General features: G+C 66.2%; 1 protein-coding gene across 1 annotated transcript in view; it reads right to left on the bottom strand.

Moving 5' to 3' along the window:
* Positions 1–23,365, bottom strand: part of NPHS1 (NPHS1 adhesion molecule, nephrin) — a 34,310-nt gene extending 10,945 nt beyond the window's left edge. The window contains 18 exon segments of the mRNA XM_080609215.1: positions 345–485; positions 1,888–2,060; positions 4,925–5,054; positions 6,943–7,105; positions 8,248–8,372; positions 9,404–9,542; positions 10,139–10,670; positions 13,506–13,553; positions 13,555–14,023; positions 14,977–15,126; positions 16,804–16,907; positions 17,817–17,901; positions 18,827–18,955; positions 19,681–19,774; positions 19,776–19,798; positions 20,240–20,419; positions 20,946–20,979; positions 23,339–23,365. Of these exon segments, the coding sequence (XP_080465341.1) occupies positions 345–485; positions 1,888–2,060; positions 4,925–5,054; positions 6,943–7,105; positions 8,248–8,372; positions 9,404–9,542; positions 10,139–10,670; positions 13,506–13,553; positions 13,555–14,023; positions 14,977–15,126; positions 16,804–16,907; positions 17,817–17,901; positions 18,827–18,955; positions 19,681–19,774; positions 19,776–19,798; positions 20,240–20,419; positions 20,946–20,979; positions 23,339–23,344 (2,725 nt within the window). The 5' untranslated portion in view covers positions 23,345–23,365.
* Positions 23,366–24,804: the final 1,439 nt, after the last annotated feature.

Below are 24,804 nucleotides of genomic sequence, written 5' to 3'. Positions count from 1 at the left end.
CCCCCTCCCATTCCCTCCCAGTGCTTCCAGTAACCTCGTACCCCCCTCCCAGTGCCCCCCAGTGCTCCCAGTACCCCCACATCCCCCCCTCCCAGTGCCTCCCAGTGCCCCCGTACTCCCCTCCCAGTGCCTCCCAGTGCTCCCAGTGTCCCCATATCCCCCTCCCAGTGCCTCCCAGTGCCCCCGTACTCCCCTCCTAGTGCCTCCCAGTGCCCCCCAGTACCCCCGTACCCCCCTCCCAATGCCTCCCGGTGCTCCCAGTAGCCCCACGTCCCCCTCCCAGTGCCCCCCCAGAGCCCCTGCGCCCCCTCCCAGTGCCTCCCAGTGCTCCCAGTGCCGCTCACCAGGCCGCAGGGGCCGCCCGTCCAGGCTCCAGGCGCAGGCGTCCACGGGGGGGTGGGCGAGGACGGCGAGGGGCAGCCGGGCCCCCCCATGCTCCAGCGCCACCACCTCCGCCCCCGCCCCCTCCGTGAACTGGGGTGCGTCTGGGGGGGGGCCCAGTGCTCCCAGTAAGTACCAGGGCCCTCCCAGTAACCTCCAGGGCCCCTCCGGTAAGCCCCAGAGCCTGCCCAGTAACACCCAGGGGGCCTCCCAGTAAGTCCCAGGGCTCTTCCAGTGCCTCCCAGTAACCCCCAATGCCCTCCCAGTAACCCCCAGTGCCTCCCAGCAACTCAGTGCCCTCCCAGTAACCCCCACGGCCCTCCCAGTAACCTCCAGGGGCCTACCAGTAAGCCCCGGGGCTCTTCCAGTGCCTCCCAGTAACCTCCAGGGGCCTCCCAGTAACCCCTGGGGCCCTCCCAGTAACCCCCAGTGCCTCCCAGTAACACTCAGTGCCCTCCCAGTAACCCCTACAGCCCTCCCAGTAACCTCCAGGGGCCTCCCAGTAAGCCCCGGGGCTCTTCCAGTGCCTCGCAGTAACACCTGGTGCGCTCCCAGTAATACCCAGTGCCTTCCCAGTGCCTCCCAGTAACCTCCAGGGCCCTCCCAGTGCCTCCGAGTAACCCCCACTGCCCTCCCATCCCTTCCCAGTCCTTTCCAGTATATCCCAGTCCCCTCCCATCCCCTCCCCCCCCAGTATATCCCAGTGCCCTCTCAGTCCCCTCCCATCCCCTCCCAGTCCCCTCCCAGTATATCCCAGTCCCCTCCCATCCCCCCCCAGTCCCCTCCCAGTATATCCCAGTCCCCTCCCATCCCCTCCCATCCCCCCCCAGTCCCCTCCCAGTCCCTTCCCAGTATATCCCAGTCCCCTCCCAGTCCCTCCCATCCCCTTCCATTCCCTCCCATCCCCTCCCAGTCCCTCCCCAGTATATCCCAGTCCCCTCCCATCCCCTCCCAGTCCCTCCCAGTATATCCCAGTTCCCTCCCAGTCCCTTCCCAGTATATCCCGGTCCCCTCCCATCCCCTTCCATCCCCTCCCAGTCCCCTCCCAGCCCCTCCCAGCCCCCTCCCAGCCCCCTCCCAGTCCCTTCCCAGTATATCCCAGTCCTTCCCCATCCCCTCCCAGCCCCCTCCCAGTCCATTCCATTCCCTTCCCAGTATATCCCAGTCCTCTCCCATGCCCTCCCAGTCCCTCCCAGTCCCCTCCCAGTCCCTTCCCAGCCCCCTCCCAGACCCTCCCATCCCCTTCCATCCCCTCCCACTGCCTCCCAGTATATCCCAGTTCCCTCCCAGTCCCCTCCCAGTATATCCCAGTCCCTCCCATCCCCTTCCATTCCCTCCCATCCCCTCCCAGTCCCTTCCCAGTATATCCCAGTCCCCTCCCATCCCCTCCCATGCCCTCCCAGTCCCCTTCCAGTCCCTCCCAGTATATCCCAGTCCCCTCCCAGCCCCTCCCATCCCCTCCCAGCCCCCTCCCAGTCCCTCCCAGTGCCCCCCAGTCCCACTCACGCCGCAGGCGCAGCAGGTGCGAGGCGCTGACGGCCACCCCCAGGGGGGGGCTGGTGGCCTCGCAGGTGATGCGCTCGCCCTGGTCCCCCAGCGCCACCCGCAGCCGCAGCCGCGACCCCGCCGTCACCCCCCCGAAGGCCCCCGGGGACAGCGGCAGCGGCTCGCCCGGCACCCTGGGGACACGGGGGGACAGCGGGGGCGCGTTGGGGACAGCGGGGACGGCAGGGACGTTGGGGATGTTGGGGACATCGGGGACATTGGGGACATCGAGGGTATAGGGGGACAGTGGGGACATTGGGGACATCGGGGATGTTGGGGACGTTGGGGACATCGGGGACATTGGGCATGTATGGGGACATTGGGGACATTGGGGACATTGGGGACATCGGGGATGTTGGGGACGTTGGGGACGTTGGGGACATTGAGGATATGGGGGGACAGCAGGGACAATGGGGACATTGGGGATGTTGGGGACATCGGGGACAGCGGGGACATTGGGGACATCGAGGACATAGGGGGACAGTGGGGACTTCAGGGACATTGGGCATGTATGGGGACATTGGGGACAATGGGGACGTTGAGGATATGGAGGGACATTGGGGACATCGGGGACATCAGGGATGTTGGGGACATCTGGGACATTGGGGACAGCGGGGACACTGGGGACATTGGGGGTGTTGCAGGGGACACTGGGGACATCGGGGACATTGGGGATGTTGGGGACATTGGGGACATTGAGGGTATAGGGGGACAGTGGGGACATTGGGGACATCGGGGATGTTGGGGACGTTGGGGACATCGGGGACATTGGGCATGTATGGGGACATTGGGGACATTGGGGACATTGAGGATATGGGGGGACAGCGGGGACATTGGGGACATCGGGGATGTTGGGGACGTTGGGGACATCGGGGACATTGGGCATGTATGGGGACATTGGGGACATTGGGGACATTGAGGATATGGGGGGACAGCGGGAACATTGGGGACATCGGGGATGTTGGGGACATTGGGATAATGGGGACATTGGGGACAATGGGGATGTTGGGGACATGGGGACATTGGGGACATCGGGGATGTTGGGGACGTTGGGGACATCGGGGACATCGGGCATGTATGGGGACATTGGGGACATTGGGGACATTGAGGATATGGGGGGACAGCGGGGACATTGGGGACATCGGGGACATTGGGGATGTTGGGGACACCTGGGACATTGGGGACAGCAGGGACATGGGGACACTGGGGACACTGGGGACATTGGGCATGTTGGGGACATTGGGGACATTGGGGACATTGGGGACATGGGGACATTGGGGACATTGGGCATGTTGGGGACAGCAGGGACATTGGGGACATCAGGGATGTTGGGGACATGGGGACATTGGGGACATTGAGGATATGGGGGGACAGTGGGGACATTGGGGATGTTGGGGACATTGGGGACAGTGGGGATGTTGAGGACATGGGGACATTGGAGACATTGGGCATGTTGGGGACATTGGGGACATTGGGGACATTGAGGATATGGGGGGACAGCAGGGACATTGGGGACATCGGGGATGTTGGGGACATTGGGGACAATGGGGACATTGGGGACAAAGGGGATGTTGGGGACATGGGGACATTGGGGACATTGGGGACATTGGGCATGTATGGGGGAACAGTGGGGACATTGGGGATGTTGGGGACATGGGGACATTGGGGACAACAGGGACATTGGGGACAATGGGGATGTTGGGGACATGGGGTCATCGGGGACATAGGGGACATTGAGGATACGGGGGGACAGCAGGGACAGTGGGGACATCGGGGACATCAGGGATTTGGGGACGTTGGGGACATTGGGGACATTGAGGATATGGGGTGACAGCGGGGACATTGGGGGTGTTGGGGACATTGGGGACAATGGGGACATTGGGGACATGGGGATAATGGGGACATTGAGGATATGAGGGGACAGTGGGGACATTGGGAATGTTGGGGACATTGGGGACAGTGGGGATGTTGAGGACATGGGGACATTGGGGACAACGGGGACATTGGGGACATCGGGGATGTTGGGGACCTTGGGAACATCAGGGATGTTGGGGACATTGGGGACAATGGGGATGTTGGGGACGTTGGGGACACATTGGGGACATTGGGGATGTTGGGGACAGTGGGGACATCAGGAACATGGGGGACACCAGGGACATTGGGGACATTGGGGGGACGATGGGGACATTGGGGTCATTGGGGGCATTGAGGACATGGAGGGATGTTGGGGACATTGGGGACAGCAGGGACATTGTGGATGTTGGGGACGCGGGGGGATGTTGGGGACAGTGGGGACACGGGGCGATGTTGGGGACAATAGGGACATCAGGGACATCGGGGACGTTGGGGACATGGGGATACGGGGACACTGGGGGATATGGGAATGTGGGACATGGGGTCATGGGGACATTGGGGGATATGGGAACGTGGGGACATGGGGACACTGGGGACACGGGGACATTGGGGTATGGGGACATGGGGACACAGCGACATGGGGACATGGGGATATGGGGACATTGGGATATTGGGATATGGGATATGGGGACACGGGGACACAGGACATGAGGACATTGGGATATGGGGACACGGGGACATGGGGACACGGGGACACAGGACATGGGGACAGGGGACATTGGGGACACGGGGACATGGGGACAGGGGACATTGGGGACAGGGGACATTGGGACATTGGGATATGGGGACACGGGGACATGGGGACACGGGGACATGGGGACAGGCGACATTTGGGGACATGGGGACATGGGGACATGGGACATGGGACATGGGGACACAGGACACGGGGACATTGGGACATTGGGACATGGGGACACGGGGACAGGGGGACACAGGGACAGGGGACATTTGGGGACACGGGGACATGGGACATGGGGACATGGGGACATGGGGGCGTGGGGACACGGGGACACAGGGACACAGGACACGGGGACACGGGACACGGGGACAGGGGGACAGGGGACAGGGGGTGCCGGTGACGCACACGTGGCCGCGGCGCAGCCAGCGCAGGCGGGGGGCAGGGTGGGCGCTGCCGGCCCGGCAGGTGAGGAGCTGGAGCTGCCCCGGGCGCGGCTCGGGGGGCGCCGCCGCCACCCACACGGCCAGGGGGGGGACTGCGGCACCGCCACCGCCGTCACCCCCGCGCCCCGCGGCCACCGCCACCCCGCAGCCACCCCATAGCCAACCCATAGCGCCCCACAGCCCCCCACAGCCACCACCACCCCATAACCACCCCATAACCACCACTACCCCATAGCCACCCGATAACCACCCCATAACCACCCCACAGCCACCACCACCCCATAACCACCCCATAGCCACCCCATAGCCACCCCATAACCACCCCACAGCCCCCCACAGCCACCACCACCCCACAACCACCCCATAGCCACCCCATAGCCACCCCACAGCCCCCCACAGCCACCACCACCCCACAACCACCCCATAGCCACCCCATAGCCACCCCATAGCCACCCCATAACCACCCCATAGCCACCACCACCTCATAACCACCCCATAGCCACCCCACAGCGCCCCATAACCACCACCACCCCATAACCACCCCATAGCGCCCCACAGCCACCACCACCCCACAAACACCCCATAACCACCCCACAGCCACCACAACCCCATAACCACCCCATAACCACCCCACAGCCCCCCACAGCCACCACCACCCCATAACCACCCCATAACCACCACTACCCCATAGCCACCCCACAGCCCCCCACAACAACCACCACCCCATAACCACCCCATAACCACCCCACAGTCCCCCACAGCCACCACCACCCCACAACCACCGCATAACCACCACCACCCCATAACCACCCCAAAACCACCCCATAACTACCCCATAACCACCCCACAGCCCCCCACAACCACCACCACCCCATAACCACCCCATAGCCACCCCGCAGCGCCCCATAACCACCCCATAGCCCCCCACAACAACCACCACCCCACAAACACCCCATAGCCAACCCATAACCACCCTCACCCCATAACCACCCCATAACCACCCCACAGCCACCCCATAACCACCCTCACCCCATAACCACCCCATAACCACCCCATAGCCCCCCACAACCACCACCACCCCATAACCACCCCATAGCCACCCCATAGCCACCCCCAACCCCCCGACAACCGCCCCACACCCCCCGCGGCCCCATAACCCCCTCCACCCCCACAACCCGCTCACCCCCACAACCCCCCTGATCCCATAACCCCCTGACCCTATAACCCCGTAACCCCCACCCCATAGCCCCTGACCCTATAACCCCATAACCCCCGACCCCCTGACCCCACAAACCCATAACCCCATATCCCCCAACCCCATAACCCCCCAGCTCACAGAGCACTCTCAGCCAGGTGGCTGCCCCCAGACCCCCCTCCCCGACCCCATAACCCCTGACCCCATAACCCCCTAAACCCCTAACCCCATAACCCCCCCATAACCCCTGACCTCATACCCCTGACCCAATAACCCCATAACCCCAAAATGCCCTAATGCCATAACCCCAAAGCCCATACCCCCGGCCCCCATAACCTCACAACCCTATTACCCCATACCCCCTGACCCCATAACCCCCTAACCCCCTAGCCCCATAACCCCTGACCCCATAACCGCCTGACCCTATAACCCTATAACCCCATAGCCCCGCCCCCACTCACAGAGCACCCGGAGGCGCGTGGCCGCCCCCCGCCCCCCCCATAACCCCCTAACCCCATAACCCCCTGACCCTATAACTCCTGACCCTATAAGTCCTGACCCCCTAACCCCATAACCCCCAACCCCATAACCCCCTAACCCCATAACCCCTTACCCCATAAACCCGTAGCCGCACAACTCCCTGACCCCATAACCCCCTGACCCCCTAACCCCGCCCCACTCACAGAGCACGCGGAGCCGCGTGCCCGCCCCCCGCCCCCCCATAACCCCATAACCCCCTGACCCCTGACCCCTGACCCCCCACCCCCTAACCCCGCCCCACTCACAGAGCACGCGGAGCCGCGTGCCCGCCCCCCGCCCCCCCGCGGCGCAGCGCAGCTCGGCCCCGTTGTCGCTGGGCGCCAGCGTCAGGCGCAGCTCGCGGGACACCACCGGGCCCCCCCCGGGGGGCGCCGCCTGCGGGGGGGGGTCTGGCAGCGGGCGGCCCTCCTGGGGGGGGGGGGGCGACATTTGGGGGGGGGGTCCCCAAAAGTTTGGGGTGGGGGGGATTTGGGGTCGGGGGGGGTAAAGTTTGGGGTCCGGGGGGGGGAAATTTGGGGGTGGGGGCCACAAAATTTGGGTGGGGCCCCCCCCAAAGTTTGGGGTCGGGGGGGGGAAATTTGGGGTCGGGGGGGTAAAGATTGGGGTCGGGGGGGGGCCCAAATTTTGGAGGGGGGGGGTAAAGTTGGGGGTCGGGGGAGTCAAATTTTGGGGGGGGGGGGGGCCAAAGTTTGGGGTCAGGGGTACAAAGTTTGGGGTCGGGGGGGCAAAGTTTGGGGTCGGGGGGGCAAAGTTTGGGGTTGGGGGGGGGCCCAAATTTTGGGGGGGGGGAGAATTTGGGGGGCTCCCAAAGTTTGGGGTCGGGGGGGGGCAATATTTAGGGGGGTCCCAATGTCGGGGTCCTTTTGGGGTGGGGGGGGGGTCCCAGTGTCTGGTTCAGGGGGGCGTGGGGGGGGGTCCCAAGGGCGGGGTCCCTAATGGGGGGGGTGCAGTGGGGGGGGTCCCAGTGGGGGGGGGGCCCAATGGGGGGGTCCCTAATGGGGGGGGGGGGCAGTGGGGGGGGGTCCCAATGAGGGGGTCCCTAATGGGGGGGGGGGCAGTGGGGGGGTCCCAAGGGGGGTCCCTAATGGGGGGGGGCAGTGGAGGGGTCCCAGTGGGGGGTCCCAAGGGGGGGGGGTCCCAATACGGGGGGGGGTCCCAATGGGGGTCCCCAAGGGGGGGGGGGGGGCAGCGGGGGGGTCCCAGTGGGGGGGGTCCCTAATGGGGGGGGGGGGGCAGTGGGGGGGTCCCAAGGGGGGGGTCCCAATGGGGGGGGGTCCCATTACGGGGGTTCCCTATACGGGGGTCTTAATGGGGGGGGTCCCAATACAGGGGGGGTCCCAATGGGGGGGGGGGGCACCCAATGAGGGGGTCTCAATGGGGGTCCCCAAGGGGGGGGGGGTCCCAATGGGGTCCCAATACGAGGGGGGTCCCAATGGGGGGGGGGGGGCACCCTATGAGGGGTCCCAATGGGGGTTCCCAGTAGGCGGGGGGTCCCAAGGGGGGGGGTCCCAAAGGGGGGGTCCCGGGGGAGGGGGGGTCCCGGCGCCCACCTTGAGCCAGGTGAGGCGGGGGCTGGGGTGCCCCCCCCGGGCGTGGCACAGCAGCCGCAGGCGGGCCCCGGCCCGGAAGGTGGCGTTGGGGGGCGGGGCCTCGAGCCACACCTCCTGCGGCGGGTCTGGGGGCGGGGCCGCGTCGGGACACGCCCCCGAGGGACACGCCCACGGCGGGACACGCCCACAGACAGGCCCCGCCCACAGACAGGCCCCGCCCCCAGACAGGCCCCGCCCCCAGACAGGCCCCGCCCACAGACAGGCCCCGCCCACAGACAGGCCCCGCCCACAGACAGGCCCCGCCCCCCCGGACAGGCCCCGCCCACAGACAGGCCCGGCCCACCCCGCCCCTCCCAGTGCCCCCCCCCCCCAGTAAGGCCCAGTCGGGCGGTCCCAGTGCCTCCCAGTAACCCACAGCCACCCCCCCCAATCCTCCCCAGTGCCTCCCAGTCCCTCCCAGTGCCCCCCAGTCCCTTTCCCCCCAGCCCCTCCCACTGCCTCCCAGTCCCCTCCCAGTGCCCCCCAATCCCCTCCCAGTGCCCCCCAGTCCCTCCCAGTGCCCCCCAGTCCCTTTCCAATCCGCCCCAGTGCCCCCCAATCCTCTCCCAGTCCCCTCCCAGTGCCCCATCCCTTTCCCCCCAGCCCCTCCCAGTGCCTCTCAGTGCCCCCCAATCTCCCCCCAATTCCCTCCCAGTCCCTCCCAGTCCCCCCCAAGTTACCTCCCAGTCCCTCCCAGCACCTCCCAATTCCCTCCCAGTGCCTCCCAGTCCCCCCCAGTTACCTCCCAGTCCCTCCCAGCACCCCCCAATACCCCCCCAGCGCCCCCCAGCGCCCCCCAGTCCCCCCCCAATCCCCTCCCAGTGCCCCCCAGTCCCCCCCAATCCCCTCCCAGTCCCTCCCAGTGCCCCCCAATCTCCCCCCAATCCCCTCCAGTCCCTCCCAGTCCCCCCCAATCCCCTCCCAGTCCCCCCCAATCCTCTCCCAGTCCCTCCCAGTTCCTCCCAGCGCCCCCCAATCTCCCCCCAATCCCCTCCCAGTCCCTCCCAGTCTCTCCCAGTCCCCCCCAATCCCCTCCCAGGCCCTCCCAGTCCCTCCCAGCGCCCCCCAGTGCCCCCCAGCACCCCCCAGTGCCTCCCGGCCCCCCCCCAGCACCCACGGGTGACGGCCAGCAGCACGGCGGCCGTGCGGGTGCCCAGCCCCGGGCTCAGCGCCTCGCAGCGCAGCGAGCGCCCGTGGTCCCCCCGGCGCCCCACCAGGGTCACGTTGGTCACCGTCACCGTGCCCCCCCCCGCCGCCTGGGGACACCGGGGGGGGTCAGGGACACGGGGACACCCCGGGGACACCCCAAGGGGACCCCAAAGACCCCCCCCCCAAAAAGGGACACCTCAGGGACCCCAAGGGGACCCCAAAAAGCCCCCCGGGGGGCACCCAGGGGACATTGGGGACCCCAAAGACCCCCCCCAAGGGACACCCCAGGGACACCCCCAGGGGACATTGGGGACCCCAAAGACCCCCCCAGGACCCCAAAGACCCCCCCCAGGGGACACCCAGGGGACCCTCAGGGACATCGGGAACCCCAAAGACCCCCCCCCCATGGGACCTTGGGGACCCCAAAGAACCTCCCCGAGACCCCAAAGCCCCCCCCCAAGGGACACCCAGGGGACCCTGGGGACACCCAGGGACATTGGGGACCCCCCCAGGGGACACCCCAAGACCCCCCCAGGGACTTGGGGCCCCCCCAGCGTGTCCCCAAAAGCCCCCCAGGGACCCCAAAACCCCCCCAAACCCCCCCAAACCCCCCCCAAAGACCCCCCAAAGACCCCCGGGGACCTTTTGGGGACGTTTTGGGGACGTTTTGGGGACATTTTGCCCCCCCCCCCCCCGGTCCCACCTGGGTGCGGGCGGTCTCGGTGGGCTCCAGCTCGCGGCCCCCCAGCCACCAGCGCAGGGTCACTGGGGGGTTACTGGGAGCACTGGTGCACGACAGGGCCAGGGTCCCGTTCTCGGCCACCGTGGAGCCCCCCGAGATCGTCACCTCCGCGGGGGGGTCTGCGGGGGGGGCTCCCAGTATGCCCAGTGCCTCCCAGTATGGCCCACAGATCCCAATAGAGCCTCCCAGTAACCCCAGGGTGGAATCCCAGTATGCCCAGTGCCTCCCAGTATGGCCCACAGCTCCCAATAGAGCCTCCCAGTAACCCCAGGGTGGAATCCCAGTATGCCCAGTGCCTCCCAGTATGGCCCACAGCTCCCAATAGAGCCTCCCAGTAACCCCAGGGTGCAATCCCAGGATGCCCAGTAGCTCCCAGTATAGCCTAGAGCTCCCAACATAGCCTCCCAGTAACCCCAGGGTGCAATCCCAGTATGCCCAGTAGCTCCCAGTATAGCCTAGAGCTCCCATTCTCGGCTCCCAGTAACCCCAGTAACTCAAAAGGTGGAATCCCAGTATGCCCAGTGCCTCCCAATATGGCCCACAGATCCCAATATGGCCTCCCAGTAACCCCAGGGTGGAATCCCAGTATGCCCAGTGCCTCCCAGTATGGCCCACAGATCCCACTATAGCCTCCCAGTAACCCCAGTAATCCCAGGGTGGAATCCCAGTATGCCCAGTGCCTCCCAGTATGGCCCACAGTTCCCAATATAGCCTCCCAGTAACACAACTAACTCCCAGGGTGAAATCCCAGTATGCCCAGTAACTCCCAGTATAGCCCAGAGCTACCACTAAGGCCTCCCAGTAACCCTAGGAGCTCCCAGGTGGAATCCCAGTATGCCCAGTGCCTCCCAATATGGCCCACAGCTCCCAATATAGCCTCCCAGTAACCCCAGGAGCTCCCAGAGGGGAATCCCAGTATCCCCAGTGCCTCCCAGTATGGCCCACAGCTCCCTCTCTGGCCTCCCAGTAACCCCAGGGTGCAATCCCAGTATGCCCAGTAGCTCCCACTATAGCCTAGAGCTCCCATTCTCGGCTCCCAGTAACCCCAGTAACTCAAAAGGTGGAATCCCAGTATGCCTAGTGCCTCCCAGTATGGCCCACAGATCCCACTATAGCCTCCCAGTAACCCCAGGGTGAAATCCCAGTATGCCCAGTGCCTCCCAGTATGGCCCACAGATCCCACTATAGCCTCCCAGTAACCCCAGTAATCCCAGGGTGGAATCCCAGTATGCCCAGTGCCTCCCAGTATGGCCCACAGTTCCCAATATAGCCTCCCAGTAACACAACTAACTCCCAGGGTGAAATCCCAGTATGCCCAGTAACTCCCAGTATAGCCCAGAGCTACCACTAAGGCCTCCCAGTAACCCTAGGAGCTCCCAGGTGGAATCCCAGTATGCCCAGTGCCTCCCAGTATGGCCCACAGATCCCAATATAGCCTCCCAGTAACCCCAGTGGCTCCCAGGGTGGAATCCCAGTATGCCCAGTAGCTCCCAGTATGGCCCACAGATCCCACTATAGCCTCCCAGTAACCCCAGGGTGCAATCCCAGTATGCCCAGTGCCTCCCAGTATGGCCTAGAGCTCCCATTCTCAGCTCCCAGTAACCCCAGTAACTCAAAAGGTGGAATCCCAGTATGCCCAGTGCCTCCCAGTATGGCCCACAGCTCCCAATAGAGCCTCCCAGTAACCCCAGGGCGGAATCCCAGTATGCCCAGTGTCTCCCAGTATGGCCCACAGATCACAATATAGCCTCCCAGTAACCCCAGGGTGGAATCCCAGTATGCCCAGTAGCTCCCAGTATGACCCACAGCTCCCGCTATCGCCTCCCAGTAACCCCAGAGTGCAATCCCAGTATGCCCAGTAGCTCCCAGTATAGCCTAGAGCTCCCATTCTCAGCTCCCAGTAACCCCAGTAACTCAAAAGGTGGAATCCCAGTATGCCCAGTGCCACCCAGTATGGCCCACAGCTCCCAATAAAGCCTCCCAGTAACCCCAGGGTGCAATCCCAGTATGCCCAGTAGCTCCCAGTATAGCCCACAGCTCCTACTCTCAGCTCCCAGTACCCCCGGTAGCTCCCAGTAAGGTCTCCCAGCACTCCCAGTGCTCCCAGCCCCGTCCCAGTCCCCTCCCAGTGCACCCCAGTGTCCCCAGCCCCCTCCCGGGCCCTCCCAGTCCCTCCCAGTGCCCCTTCCCAGTGCTCCCAGTACAAACAGGTACAACCCAGTGCCTCCCAGTAGGCTCTCCCAGCACTCCCAGTACCCCCCTGTACCCCCAGACCCCCTCCCATCCCCCTCCCAGTACCCCCCAGTCCCCTCCATCCCCCCTCCCAGTCCCTCCCAGTCCCTCCCAGTGCCCCCTCCCAGTGCTCCCAGTACAAACCAGTACAACCCAGTACCTCCCAGTAGGCTCTCCCAGCACTCCCAGTACCCCCCTGTACCCCCAGACCCCCTCCCATCCCCCTCCCAGTACCCCCCAGTGCCCCCAGACCCCCTCCCAGCCCCCTCCCAGTACCCCCCAGTGCCCCCAGACCCCCTCCCAGCCCCTCCCAGTCCGTCCCCGTCCCTCCCAGTGCCCCCTCCCAGTGCTCCCAGTACAAACCAGTACAACCCAGTACCTCCCAGTAGAGTCTCCCAGCACTCCCAGTACCCTCCAGTACCCCCAGACCCCCTCCCACCCCCTCCCAGTACCCCCCAGTGCCCCCAGACCCCCTCCCAGCCCCTCCCAGTCCGTCCCGGTCCCTCCCAGTGCCCCCTCCCACTGCTCCCAGTCCAAACCAGTACAACCCAGTACCTCCCAGTAGGGTCTCCCACCACTCCCAGTACACCCCAGTACCCCCAGACCCCCTCCCATCCCCCTCCCAGTACCCCCCAGTGCCCTCCATCCCCCCTCCCAGTTCCTCCCAGCCCCTCCCAGCCCCTCCCAGTCCCTCCCAGTGCCCCCTCCCAGTGCCTCCCAGTGCAAACTAGTACAACCCAGTACCTCCCAGTAGGCTCTCCCAGCACTCCCAGTACCCCCCTGTACCCCCAGACCCCCTCCCATCCCCCTCCCAGTACCCCCCAGTGCCCCCAGACCCCCTCCCAGCCCCTCCCAGCCCCTCCCAGTCCCTCCCAGTGCTCCCAGTACAACCCAGTACAACCCAGTACCGCCCAGTAGGCTCTCCCAGCACTCCCAGTACCCCCCTGTACCCCCAGACCCCCTCCCATCCCCCTCCCAGTACCCCCCAGTGCCCCCAGCCCCCCTCCCAGCCCCTCCCAGCCCCCCTCCCAGTCCCTCCCAGTGCCTCCCGGTGCCTCCCAGTGCCTCCCAGTGCCTCCCAGTGCCCCCCAGTTACCCACAGGCCACCCGCAGGGTGACGCTGGCCGTGCCCCCCCCCCCCGGCGGGGCTGTGGCTGTGACACCGCACGGTGGCTCCGTCGTCCCCCGGGGCCACCGCCAGCGTCACCCGGCTGCGGGACAGCTCCCAGTGCTCCCAGTGCTCCCAGTGCGCCCAGGGCTCCGGCCCAGTGCCACCAGTAACCGACCAGTGCGACCACTGGGACGGCCCCGCGGGGCGCTCGGCCTGCCACGGGGCCGCCAGCGGGGTCCCGTCCTGGGGGCGGGGGACACCAGTATGACCAGTAGGACCAGTAGGACCTCCCGGTGACCTCCCAGTATGACCAGTGACCCCTCCCAGTAACTTCCCAGTATGACCAGTAAGCGCCCAGTGCTCCCAGTATAACAGCCCCCAGGGCACTCGGCCACCCACGGGGTCCCATCCGAGGTCAGGGGACACCAGTATGACCAGTAGGACCAGTAGGACCTCCCAGTATGACCAGTGACCTCCCAGTGCCCTCCCAGTGCTCCCAGTGCCTCATCCCAGTACTCCCAGTAACCGCCCAGTGCTCCCAGTATAACAGCCCCCAGGGCACTTGGCCACCCACGGGGTCCCATCCTAGGTCAGGGGACACCAGTATGACCAGTAGGACCTCCCAGTGACCTCCCAGTATGACCAGTGACCCCTCCCAGTAACTTCCCAGTATGACCAGTAAGCGCCCAGTGCTCCCAGTATAACAGCCCCCAGGCTGCTCAGCAACCCACGGGGTCCCAGTGACCTCCCAGTATGACCAGTGACCTCCCAGTGCCTTCCCAGTGTTCCCAGTTCCCCAATCCCAGTGCCCCCAGTGCCCTCTTGCCTTGTCCCAGTGCTCCCAGTTCCCCATCCCAGTGCTCCCAGTTCCCCCCCCCAGTGCTCCCAGTGCCCTCACACCTTGTCCCAGTGCTCCCAGTGCCCCCAGCACCCTCCCAGCGCTCCCAGTTCCCCCTCCCAGTGCCCCAGCACCCTGTCCCAGTGCTCCCAGTTCCCCATCCCAGTGCTCCCAGTGCCCCCAGTTCCCCCTCCCAGTGCTCCCAGTTCTTCCTCCCAGTGCCCCCAGTGCCCCCAGCTCCCCTCCAGTGCCCCCAGTGCCCCTCCCAGTGCTCCCAGTTCCCCATCCCAGTGCCCCCATAACTTATCCCAGTGCTCCCAGTGCCCCCAGTTCCCCCTCCCAGTGCCCCCAGTGCCCCCAGTTCTCCCTCCCAGTGCCCCGTCCCAGTGCTCCCAGTGCCCCCAGCTCCCATCCCAGTGCCCCCAGTTCCCCCTCCCAGTGCCCCCAGTACCCCATCCCAGTGCTCCCAGTGCCCCCAGCTCCCCTCCCAGTGCCCCCAGCTCCCCTCCCAGTGCTCCCAGTGCCCCCGTACCTTGTCCCAGTGCTCCCAGCGCTCCTTCCAGTGCCCCCATAACTTATCCCAGTGTCCCCCCCAGCTCGTCCCAGTGCCCCCAGTGCCCTCCCAGTGCTCCCAGTTGCCCCGCACCTTGTCCCAGTGCAGACTGGGAGGGGGGTTGCCCCCCCGCGCCACGCAGGCCAGCCGCAGCGTGTCCCCCGCCCGCACCTGGGGGGACTCCAGGCCCTCGATGGTGGGCGGCTCCGGGGGAACTGGGAGCACGGGGATCAACTGGGAGGCACTGGGAGAGCCCCAGGGCCCCCCAGGGAGGGGAGGGGGGAGACTGGGGGGGACTGGGAGGAACTGGGAGGGACTGGGAAAGGTCGAGGGCTTCATGGGGAGGGGAACTGGGGGGGTTGGAGGGGTACTGGGAGGGACTGGGAGGGACTGGGAGAGCCCCAGGGCCCCCACAGGGAGGGGATGGGGAGGTTGGGGGTGGATTGGGGGAGCTGGGGGGGACTGGGAGGGACTGGGAGGGACTGGGAGGGCCTGAGGAGCTCATGGGGCTGGGAATTGGGGGGGTTGAGGGGTACTGGGAGGCACTGGGAGGGACTGGGAGAGCCCCAGAGCCTGTACAGGGAGGGGCTGGGGGGGACTGGGGGGGACTGGGAATGGTCGAGGGCTTCATGGGGAGGGGAACTGGGGGCGTTGGAGGGGTACTGGGAGGTACTGGGAGGTACTGGGAGGTACTGGAATCAACTGGGAGGCACTGGGAGAGCCCCAGGGCCCCCCAGGGAGGGGAGGGGGGAGACTGGGAGGGAGACTGGGAGGGACTGGGAGGGACTGGGAAAGGCCGAGGGCTTCATGGGGAGGGGAACTGGGGGGATTGGAGGGGTACTGGGAGGTACTGGGAGGGACTGGCATCAACTGGGAGGCACTGGGAGAGCCCCAGGGCCCCCCAGGGATGGGAGGGGGGAGACTGGGGGGGAGACTGGGAGGGACTGGGAGGGACTGGGAAAGTTCGAGGGCTTCATGGGGAGGGGAACTGGGGGGGGTTGGAGGGGTACTGGGAGGTACTGGGAGGGACTGGGAGGGACTGGAAGGGACTGGGAGGGATTGGAAGGGCCCGAGGGCTTCATGGGAATGGGAGTGGGGGGGGTGGAAGGGTACTGGGAGGCACTGGGAGGTACTGGGAACGGCCAAGAGCTTCATGGGGATGGGAATTGGGAGGGTGGAGGTGTACTGGGAGGTACTGGGAGGGACTGGGAGGGACTGGGAGGGACTGGGAGGGACTGGGAGGGACTGGGAGGGACCGAGGGCTTCATGGGGATGGGAGTGGAGGGGGGCAGAAGGGTACTGGGAGGCACTGGGAGGTACTGGGAACGGCCAAGGGCTTCATGGGGATGGGAATGGTGGGGATGGTGGGCTACTGGGAGGGACTGGAGCATACTGGGAGGGACTGGCAGGGCCCAAGGACTTCATGGGGATGAGAATAGGGGGTATGGAGGGGTACTGGAAGGTACTGGGAGGTACTGGGAACGGCCAAGGACTTCATGGGGATGGGAATTGGGAGGGTGGAGGTGTACTGGGAGGGACTGGGAGGGACTGGGAGGGATTGGGAATGGCCAAAGGCTTCCTGGAAATGGGAGTGGGTGGGGTGGAAGGTACTGGGAGGCACTGGGAGGTACTGGGAATGGCCAAGGGCTTCATGGGGATGGGAATGGTGGGGATGGAGGGCTACTGGGAGGTACTGGGAGGGACTGGAAGGGACTGGGAGGGACTGGAAATGGCCAAGGGCTTCATGGGAATGGTAGTGGGGGGGTGGAAGGGTACTGGGAGGCACTGGGAGGTACTGGGAACGGCCAAGAGCTTCATGGGGATGGGAATGGTGGGGATGGAGGGCTGCTGGGAGGTACTGGGAGGGACTGGGAGGCACTGGGAGCACTCACAGAGCACGCTGACGGTGACGGCCGCCTCCGCCGGGTCCCCGCCGGCCTCGTTGGAGGCCGAGCAGACGAGGCGCTGCCCGTGGGCCCCCCGCTGCGGAGACACCCTGCGCCCGGCGTCAAACTGGGCCAAACTGGGCCAAACTGGGACGGGCTGGGGGGGTACTGGGATGGGATGGGATGGGGTCTACTGGGCCACAGCGGGAGGTGATGGGGTATAGTGGGGGGACTGGGCCAAACTGGGAGGGACTAGGCCCTATTAGGTTCTACTAGGCCATGCTGGGCCAAGCTGGGCCGTACTGGGCCAAACTGGGGCATACTGGGAGGGGCTGGGGAGTACTGGGATGGGATGGGGTCTACTGGGCCATAGCGGGAGGTATTGGGGTATAGTGGGGGAGACTGGTCCAAACTGGGAGGGACTAGGTCCTGCGAGGTCCAACTAGGCCCTACTAGGCCAAGCTGGGCCATACTGGGCCCTACTGGGCCAAACTGGGGCATACTGGGAGGGGCTGGGGCTCTGCTGGGATGAGCTGGGCTCAATTGGGCCGCAACAGGAGGTACTGGGGTATAGTGGGAGAGAGTGGGCCAAACTGGGAGGGACTAGGCCCTACTAGGTCCAACTAGGCCCTACTAGGTCCGACTAGGCCAAGCTGGGCCATACTGGGCCAAACTGGGCCATACTGGGAGGGGCTGGACCTCAATGGGATGTACCAGGACAGACTAGGCCGGACTGGTCCCCAATGGAATAAACTGGGCCATACTGGGGTGCACTGGGAAGGAGTGGGATGGACTATGCCTTACTAGGTCCTATTGGGCTGCACTGGGCCATACTGGGCCAAACTGGGGTATAGTGGGCTGGGCTGGACTGGTCCACAGTGGGATATACTGGGACAGACTAGGCTGGTTTGGGCCAAAATAGGATATACTGGGCCATACTGGGCCGTACTGGGCCGTACTGGGCCATAGCAGCCTATTATGGTCCATACTGGTCTGTACTGGTCTATACTGGTGCTCACCGGACGGTGACCTCGGTGGAGCTCAGTTTGGGGTTGTCGTCGTCCTCGAAGACGCGGGAGGAGACCTCGGGCAGCGGCTCCCCCCCTGCACCCCAAAATCGCCCCAAATCACCCCAAAATCCCTCCCCCAACGCAGCACATCCAGAACGCGACGGATTCACCCCAAAATCACCCCCAAACCACCCCAAAATCACCCGAAATCTCCCCAAAATGGGCCCGCCCCCCCCCCAAAAAAAACTCACCACCCAACTGCCCCAAAATCAGCCCAAATGACCCCAAATCGTCCCCGAGGCACTTCTAAAAATGACCATTGAAGTTGAGTCCCCCAAAACCCCCGAATTCTCCCCAAAATCCTCCCAACCCCGCCCAATCCCCTCCCACGCCCCAAAAAATGTAATTTTCCCAAAATGACCCAAAATAACCCCAAAATCCCACTGTCCCCCAAATCCCCCAAACCCCCAGAATCCCCCCAAAATCCCCCCAAACCCCCCCAAACCCCCCAAATCCCCCCCAAAATCCCCCCCAACCCCCGACCCACCCCCTCCCACCCCCCAAAAAAAGTAATTTCCCCAAAAAGACCCAAATAACCCCAAAATCCACTGTCCCCCAAACCTCCAGAATCCCCCCAAAATCCCCCCAAATCCCCCCAAATCCCCCAAATCCCCCCCCAAATCCCCCCAACCCCCGCCCCACCCCCTCCCACCCCCCAAAAATATAATTTTCCCAAAAAGACCCCAAATAACCCCAAATCCCCCCTTCCCCAAATCCGCCCCCCAACCCCGCCAACCTCCCCAGCCCCGCCCCCTCCCCAAGCCCCGCCCCCTCGGTCCCAAGCCCCGCCCCCTCGGCCCCAAGCCCCGCCCCCTCGGCCCGCCCCCCCCGCAGGCCCCGCCCCTCGGCCCCAAGTCCCGCCCCTCGGCCCCAAGCCCCGCCCCCTCGGCCCCAAGCCCCGCCCCCTCGGCCCGCCCCCCGCAGGCCCCGCCCCCTCCGCCAAGCCCCGCCCCTCTCACCCAGCGCCAGCAGCAGATTGGCCGGGGGCCGCGCGCCCCCCGCCCGGCAGCGCACCTCAAGCTCCGCCCCCTCCCGCCACGGAAGCTCCGCCCCCGGGGGCAGCTCCAGGGTGGGGGGGGCCGGGGGCACTGGGAGGGGGGGGCGTGATCCCAGTTAGCCCCAGTAACAGCTCCCAGTGCCTCCCAGTAATCTCCCAGTGCCTCCCAGTAACGTCCCAGTGCCTCCCAGCGATGCCCAGTGTGGTCCCAGTAACTTCCAGCAACCCTCCAGTACCTCCCAGTAACTCCCAGTGCCTCCCGGTAACCCCCCCAGTCACACCCCAGTGCCTCCCAGTAACGCTTCCAGTGCCTCCCAGTAACCCCCCAGTGCATTGCAGTGCTTCCCAGTAACCCCCCAGTGCCTCCCAGTAATACCCGGTGTGTTCCCAGTAACCCCCAGTAGCCCCCCCAGTGCCTCCCAGTAAGCCCCCAGTGCCTCCCAATAACCACCCAGTGCCCCCCAATCCCCTCCCAGTCCCTCCCAGTGCCCTCCCAGTGCCCCCCAATCCCCTCCCAGTCCCTCCCAGTGCCCTCCCAGTCCCTCCCAGTGCCCTCCCAGTCCCGCACTATCCCCTCCCAGTCCCTCCCAGTGCCGCCCCAGTCCCTTCCATTCCCTCCCAGTGTCCCCCCAGTTCCTCCCAGTCCCCTCCCAGTCCCTCCCAGTGCCGCCCCAGTCCCTTCCAGTCCCTCCCAGTGCCCCCCCAGTCCTTCCCAGTCCCTCCCAGTGCCCCTCAATCCCTTCCCAGCCCCTCCCAGTCCCCTCCCAGCACCTCCCAGTCCCCTCCCAGCACCTCCCAGTGCCCCAGTGGCCTCACCCAGTACGCGCAGCTGGGCGGGCCGGGACCCCGTGGTGCCGTTCCCGGCCCCCACCTGGCACTGGAAGACGTCGTCGTCCTCCAGCCCCACCCCCGACGATGCGCAGGTGGTGCTCGCCTGGGGGCGGGGGCCAGCGAGGGGGCGGGGCTTCAGGCCACGCCCCTGATCACCACGCCCCCCTTAGCCCCGCCCCCTCTCCCGTATACCCACCCCGCCCCCATTTAGCCCCGCCCGACTCCAATTTAGCCACGCCCCCTCCCCACTTAGCCACGCCCACACACCCCTTAGCCCCGCCCCCTGCCTTTAGCCCCGCCCATTTATCGCGTTCGGCCCCGCCCCCATTTGCCCCGCCCCCTTTCCCCTCTAGCCCCGCCCCTCTCCCCCTTTAGCCCCGCCCCTTCTCTATGTAGCCCCGCCCCCTCGACCCATTTAGCCCCGCCCCCACCCCCTTAAGCCCCGCCCCTTCCCTCCACCCCACGTCGCCCCCTAGCCCCGCCCCCGCGACACCGCCCCCTTTTAGCCCCTCCCCCTCGCCCCCCAAGCCCCGCCCCCTCCCACCTTTCCGGGGGTCTCCGACCAATCGGTAGCGGGGGTGGGCGGGGCCGGGCGGGGCCCCCAGCAGGAGCCCGCCCCTCGCCCACTGCACGGCCCCGCCCCCCCGCACGGCGCAGCGCAGCTCCGCCTCCGCCCCCAGCGCCGCGCTCCCATTGGACGGCTCCTCCACGAAGGGCGGGGCCGCTGCGGGGGGAGGGGGCGGGGCTAAAGGGAGGCCACGCCCCTTCCGTGCACCCCCAGGAGACGATCCCGCCCCCGGCGAGCCCCCGCCACCCACTGTGACCCCCCCAGACCCCCCCCACGTGACCCCGTGACCCCCGCGTGACCCGTGACCCCCATGTGACCCATGACCCCATGTGACCCCATGACCCCCACGTGACCCCATGACCCTATGACCCCTATGTTACCCCCATGACCCCGTAACCCCCCATTTTCCCCCATGACCCCACAACCCCCCATGACCCCCCCATGACCCCACGACCCCCCCATGACCCATGACCCCCCCACGACCCCCACATGACCCCATGACCCCCCTTTATCCCCCATAACCCCCCCTTTATCCCCCATGACCCCACAACCCCCCACCCCCATGACCCCATGACCCCCCCATGACCCCCCCGTAACCCCCCCATGACCCCGTAACCCCCCCATGACCCCATGACCCCCCCCATGACCCCGTGACCCCCCCATGACCCCGTGACCCCCTCACCTTTGACCCCGGCCAGCAGTAGGGCCAGCAGCAGCTGCAGCCCCCCCCCCGGTCAGTGACCTCCTGGGGGGGGCCGCCCCCAAAATCGTCCCAATTCACCCCAACCCCCCCCCCCTCCCCACCCCAAAATCCCCCGGTGGAATCCCCCCAAATGAGCCCAAATTTGCCCAAATCCCCCCAATTCGCACCACAGCCCCCCCCCCACAGCCCCCCCAACCCCTTCCAGACCCCCCCAAATCCCCCCCAAATCCCAAAATGACCCCAAATGACCCAGAATCGCCCCAAGTCTCCCCAAACCCCCGTGAATTCAGAGCCTGATCTTCCCCAAATTGCCCTAAAATCACCCCAAAACCATCCCCCCTCCCCAAATCCCCCTCCAAATCCCCCAAATCCCTAAAATGATCCCAGATAACCCAAATCCCCTCAATTCACCTCGACCGCCCCCCAAAATCACCCCAAATCACCCCAAAATCACCCCAAAACCTGGGCATCGAAAAACCCCCATAAAATTCCCAAATTCCCCCTAAATCCCCCCTAAATCCCCTCGAATGCCCCTAAATGACCCCCAATCCCCCTTAAATCCCCCAAATGTCCTCAAATCCCCCCAAGTCCGCCCAAATCCCCCAAATGCCCTGAAATCCCCCCAAATCACCCCAAATCCCCCAATTCCCCTGGATTCCCTCCAAAATCCCCCTAAATCCCCCTAAATCCCCTCCTAAATCCCCCAGATTTCCCCAAATACCCCTTAAATCCACCCTAATTGTCCCCAAATGCCCCCTAAGTCTCCCCAAAATCCCTCCTAAGTCCCCAAATTCCCTCCCAAATCCCCTCTAAATCCCCTAAATCCCCCCAAAATCCCCCCTTAGTCCCCCCTAAATCCTCCTGAATTCCCCCAAATCCCCCTAAATCCCCTAAATCCCCCCCAAATCCCCCCAAATCCCCCGAACGATGCCAGATTCCCTGCCAAATCCCCCTAAATCCCCCAAATCCCCCCCAAAATCCCCCCGAATGCCCCCAAATCCCCCTTTTAGTGCACCTAAATCCACCTAAATGGCCCCAAATTCCCTCCCAAATCCCCCCAAATCCCCTAAATCCCCCCCAATCCCCCCCAAATCCCCCCAGGACCCCCATTCCCCCCCCCCCAGCACCCCCAATTCTGCGCTAGGACCCCCAGTTGCCCCCCCAGGACCCCCATTACCCCCCCCCAGGACCCCCAGTTGCCCCCCCAGGACCCCCATTACCCCCCCAGGACCCCCATTACCCCCCCCCAGGACCCCCAGTTGCCCCCCCAGGACCCCCATTACCCCCCCAGGACCCCCATTACCTACCCCCCCCAGGACCCCCAGTTGCCCCCCCAGGACCCCCATTACCCCCCCAGGACCCCCATTACCCCCCCCCAGGACCCCCAGTTGCCCCTCCCGGACCCCCATTACCCCCTCAGGACCCCCAATTCTGCCCTAGGACCCCCAGTTGCCCCCCCCATTACTCCCAGTACCCCCCAGTACCCCCCATTTCCCCCCAGGACCCCCATTTACCCCCCCAGGACCCCCCAATTCCCCCCCCCCATTACCCTCATTCCCCCCCAGTACCCCCAATTGCCCCCCCAGGACCCCCAATCCCCCCCCCAGGATCCCCAAATCCCCCCCAGGACCCCCATTGTCCCCCCCCAGCACCCCCATTCCCCCCCCAATCCCCCCAATCCCCCCCCCAGCACTCCCAGTCCCCCCCCCAGTCCCCCCAATTGCCCCCCCAGTACCCCCATTCCCCCCCCAGCACCCCCAATCCCCCCCCCAGCACTCCCAGTCCCCCCCAGTCCCCCCAGTTGCCACTCCCAGTACCCCCATTCCCCCCCAATCCCCCCAATCCCCCCCAGCACTCCCAGTCCCCCCCCAGTCCCCCCAGTTGCTCCCCCCAATCCTCCCCCAGCACTCCCAGCCCCCCCCCAGTCCCCCCAGTTGCCCCCCCAGTACCCCCATTCCCCCCTTCAATACCCTCAATCCCCCCCCAGCACTCCCAGTCCCCCCCAGTCCCCCCAGTTGCTCCCCCCAATCCCCCCCCAGCACTCCCAGTCCCCCCCCAGTCCCCCCAGTTGCTCCCTCCAATCCTCCCCCAGCACTCCCAGACCCCCCCCAGTCCCCCCAGTTGCTCCCCCAGTACCCCCATTCCCCCCCCAATCCCCCCAATCCCCCCCCAGCACCCCCAATCCCCCCCCAGTCCCCCCAATTGCCCCCCCCAGTACCCCCATTCCCCCCCCCCAGTACCCCCAATCCCCCCCCAGCACTCCCAGTCCCCCCCCAGTCCCCCCAGTTGCCCCCCCAGTACCCCCATTCCCCCCCCAATCCCCCCAATCCCCCCCCAGCACCCCCAGTCCCTCCCCAGTCCCCCCCAGTTGCCTCCATTCCGAGCGCCGGACCCAGACTGGGGGGGGTCGGGGGGGGGGCAGGCTCTGGGTTGGGGAGGGAGGGGGCGGGGCCAGCCCCCCCCAGCTCGACGCTGATTGGCTGAGGTGGAATGCGGGGAATGCGGGGGGGGACAGGGGACGGGGGACAGGGGACAGGGGACAGCTGGCGCCGGACAGCAGCGGGGGGGGGGAGGGCACAGGGACCCCCCCCAGGTGTCCCCAATGTCCCCGTCACCCCCCCGGTGTCCCCAAGCCCCCCCCCAGGGGGTGTCCCCAAACCCCCCAGGTGTCCCCAATGTCCCCCAGAGGTGTCCCCTGTGTCCCCCCCGCCCCCCCAGGTGTCCCCCCCCCCCCGCCAGTAAGTCAGGGGTCTGGGGGTCCCCAACGTCCCCAACCCCCCCAGACGCCCCTAATGTCCCCCCCCCAGATGCCCCAATGTCCCCAACCCCCCCCAGTGACCCCCCCCAATGTCCCCAACCCCCCCCCCAGGTGTCCCCAAATTTCCCCCCAATGTCCCCAACCCCCCCCAGCGACCCCCCAATGTCCCCAACCCCCCCCCCAGGTGTCCCCAAATTTCCCCCCAATGTCCCCAACCCCCCCCAGCGACCCCCCAATGTCCCCAACCACCCCCCCAGCTGTCCCCCAAATCTCCCCCATGACCCCCGAATCCCCCCCCCAACTTCCCCCGCCCCCCCCAATGTCCCCCAAATCCCCCCCATGTCACCTAAAATCCCCCCCCCCCCATGTGCCCAGGGGTCAGGAACTACAACTCCCACAATGCCCCACGCCCCCGCCCCGCCCCCCCCCCCCCGGGCACAGGCCTACATTTCCCAGCATGCCCTGCTCCCCCCCCAGCCCCCCTGCACCCCTCGCCTCCTTCAGTCCCGGCATGCCCCGGGGCCGGGCCTCGGACTCCATTTCCCATCATGCCCTGGGGAGCCCCAGGCCCCGCCCCCTCAGCCCCCTGTGTCCCAGCATGCCCCGGGGCCGGGCCTTGGACTCCAACTCCCATCATGCCCTGTGCCCCCTTAGACCCCCTCCCCTCCCCCGTAGCATCCCATCATGCCCCTGTTTCAAGCCCTGGATTCCACCTCCCATCAACCCCTGGGGCCCCTCAGGCCCCTCCCTGTCCCTCTCGGACTCCATTTCCCATCACCCCCCCCCCCGCACCCCCTTGCCCCCAGGACTCCAACTCCCACAATCCCCTGGGGCCTTTTAGCCCCCTCCCAGCCCTGAGGACTCCATTTCCCATCATCCCCTGTGGACTCAACTCCCAGGACTCCATCTCCCATCACCCCCCGTGCCCCTCGGGCCCCTGCACCCCCCCCAGGACTCCATTTCCCATCATCCTTTGCTCCCCCTCAGGCCCCTCCCTCCCGGACTCCATTTCCCACAATCCCCTGGGGCCCTTTAGCCCCCTCCCCCTCCAGGACTCCATTTCCCATCATCCCCCGCTCC

Source organism: Anser brachyrhynchus (genome assembly GCF_964034855.1).
Source record: "Anser brachyrhynchus genome assembly, contig: SCAFFOLD_553, whole genome shotgun sequence".
NCBI lineage: Eukaryota > Metazoa > Chordata > Aves > Anseriformes > Anatidae > Anser > Anser brachyrhynchus.
Note: the sequence above shows the minus strand (reverse complement) of the source record. Positions and strands in the feature narration are given on the sequence as shown.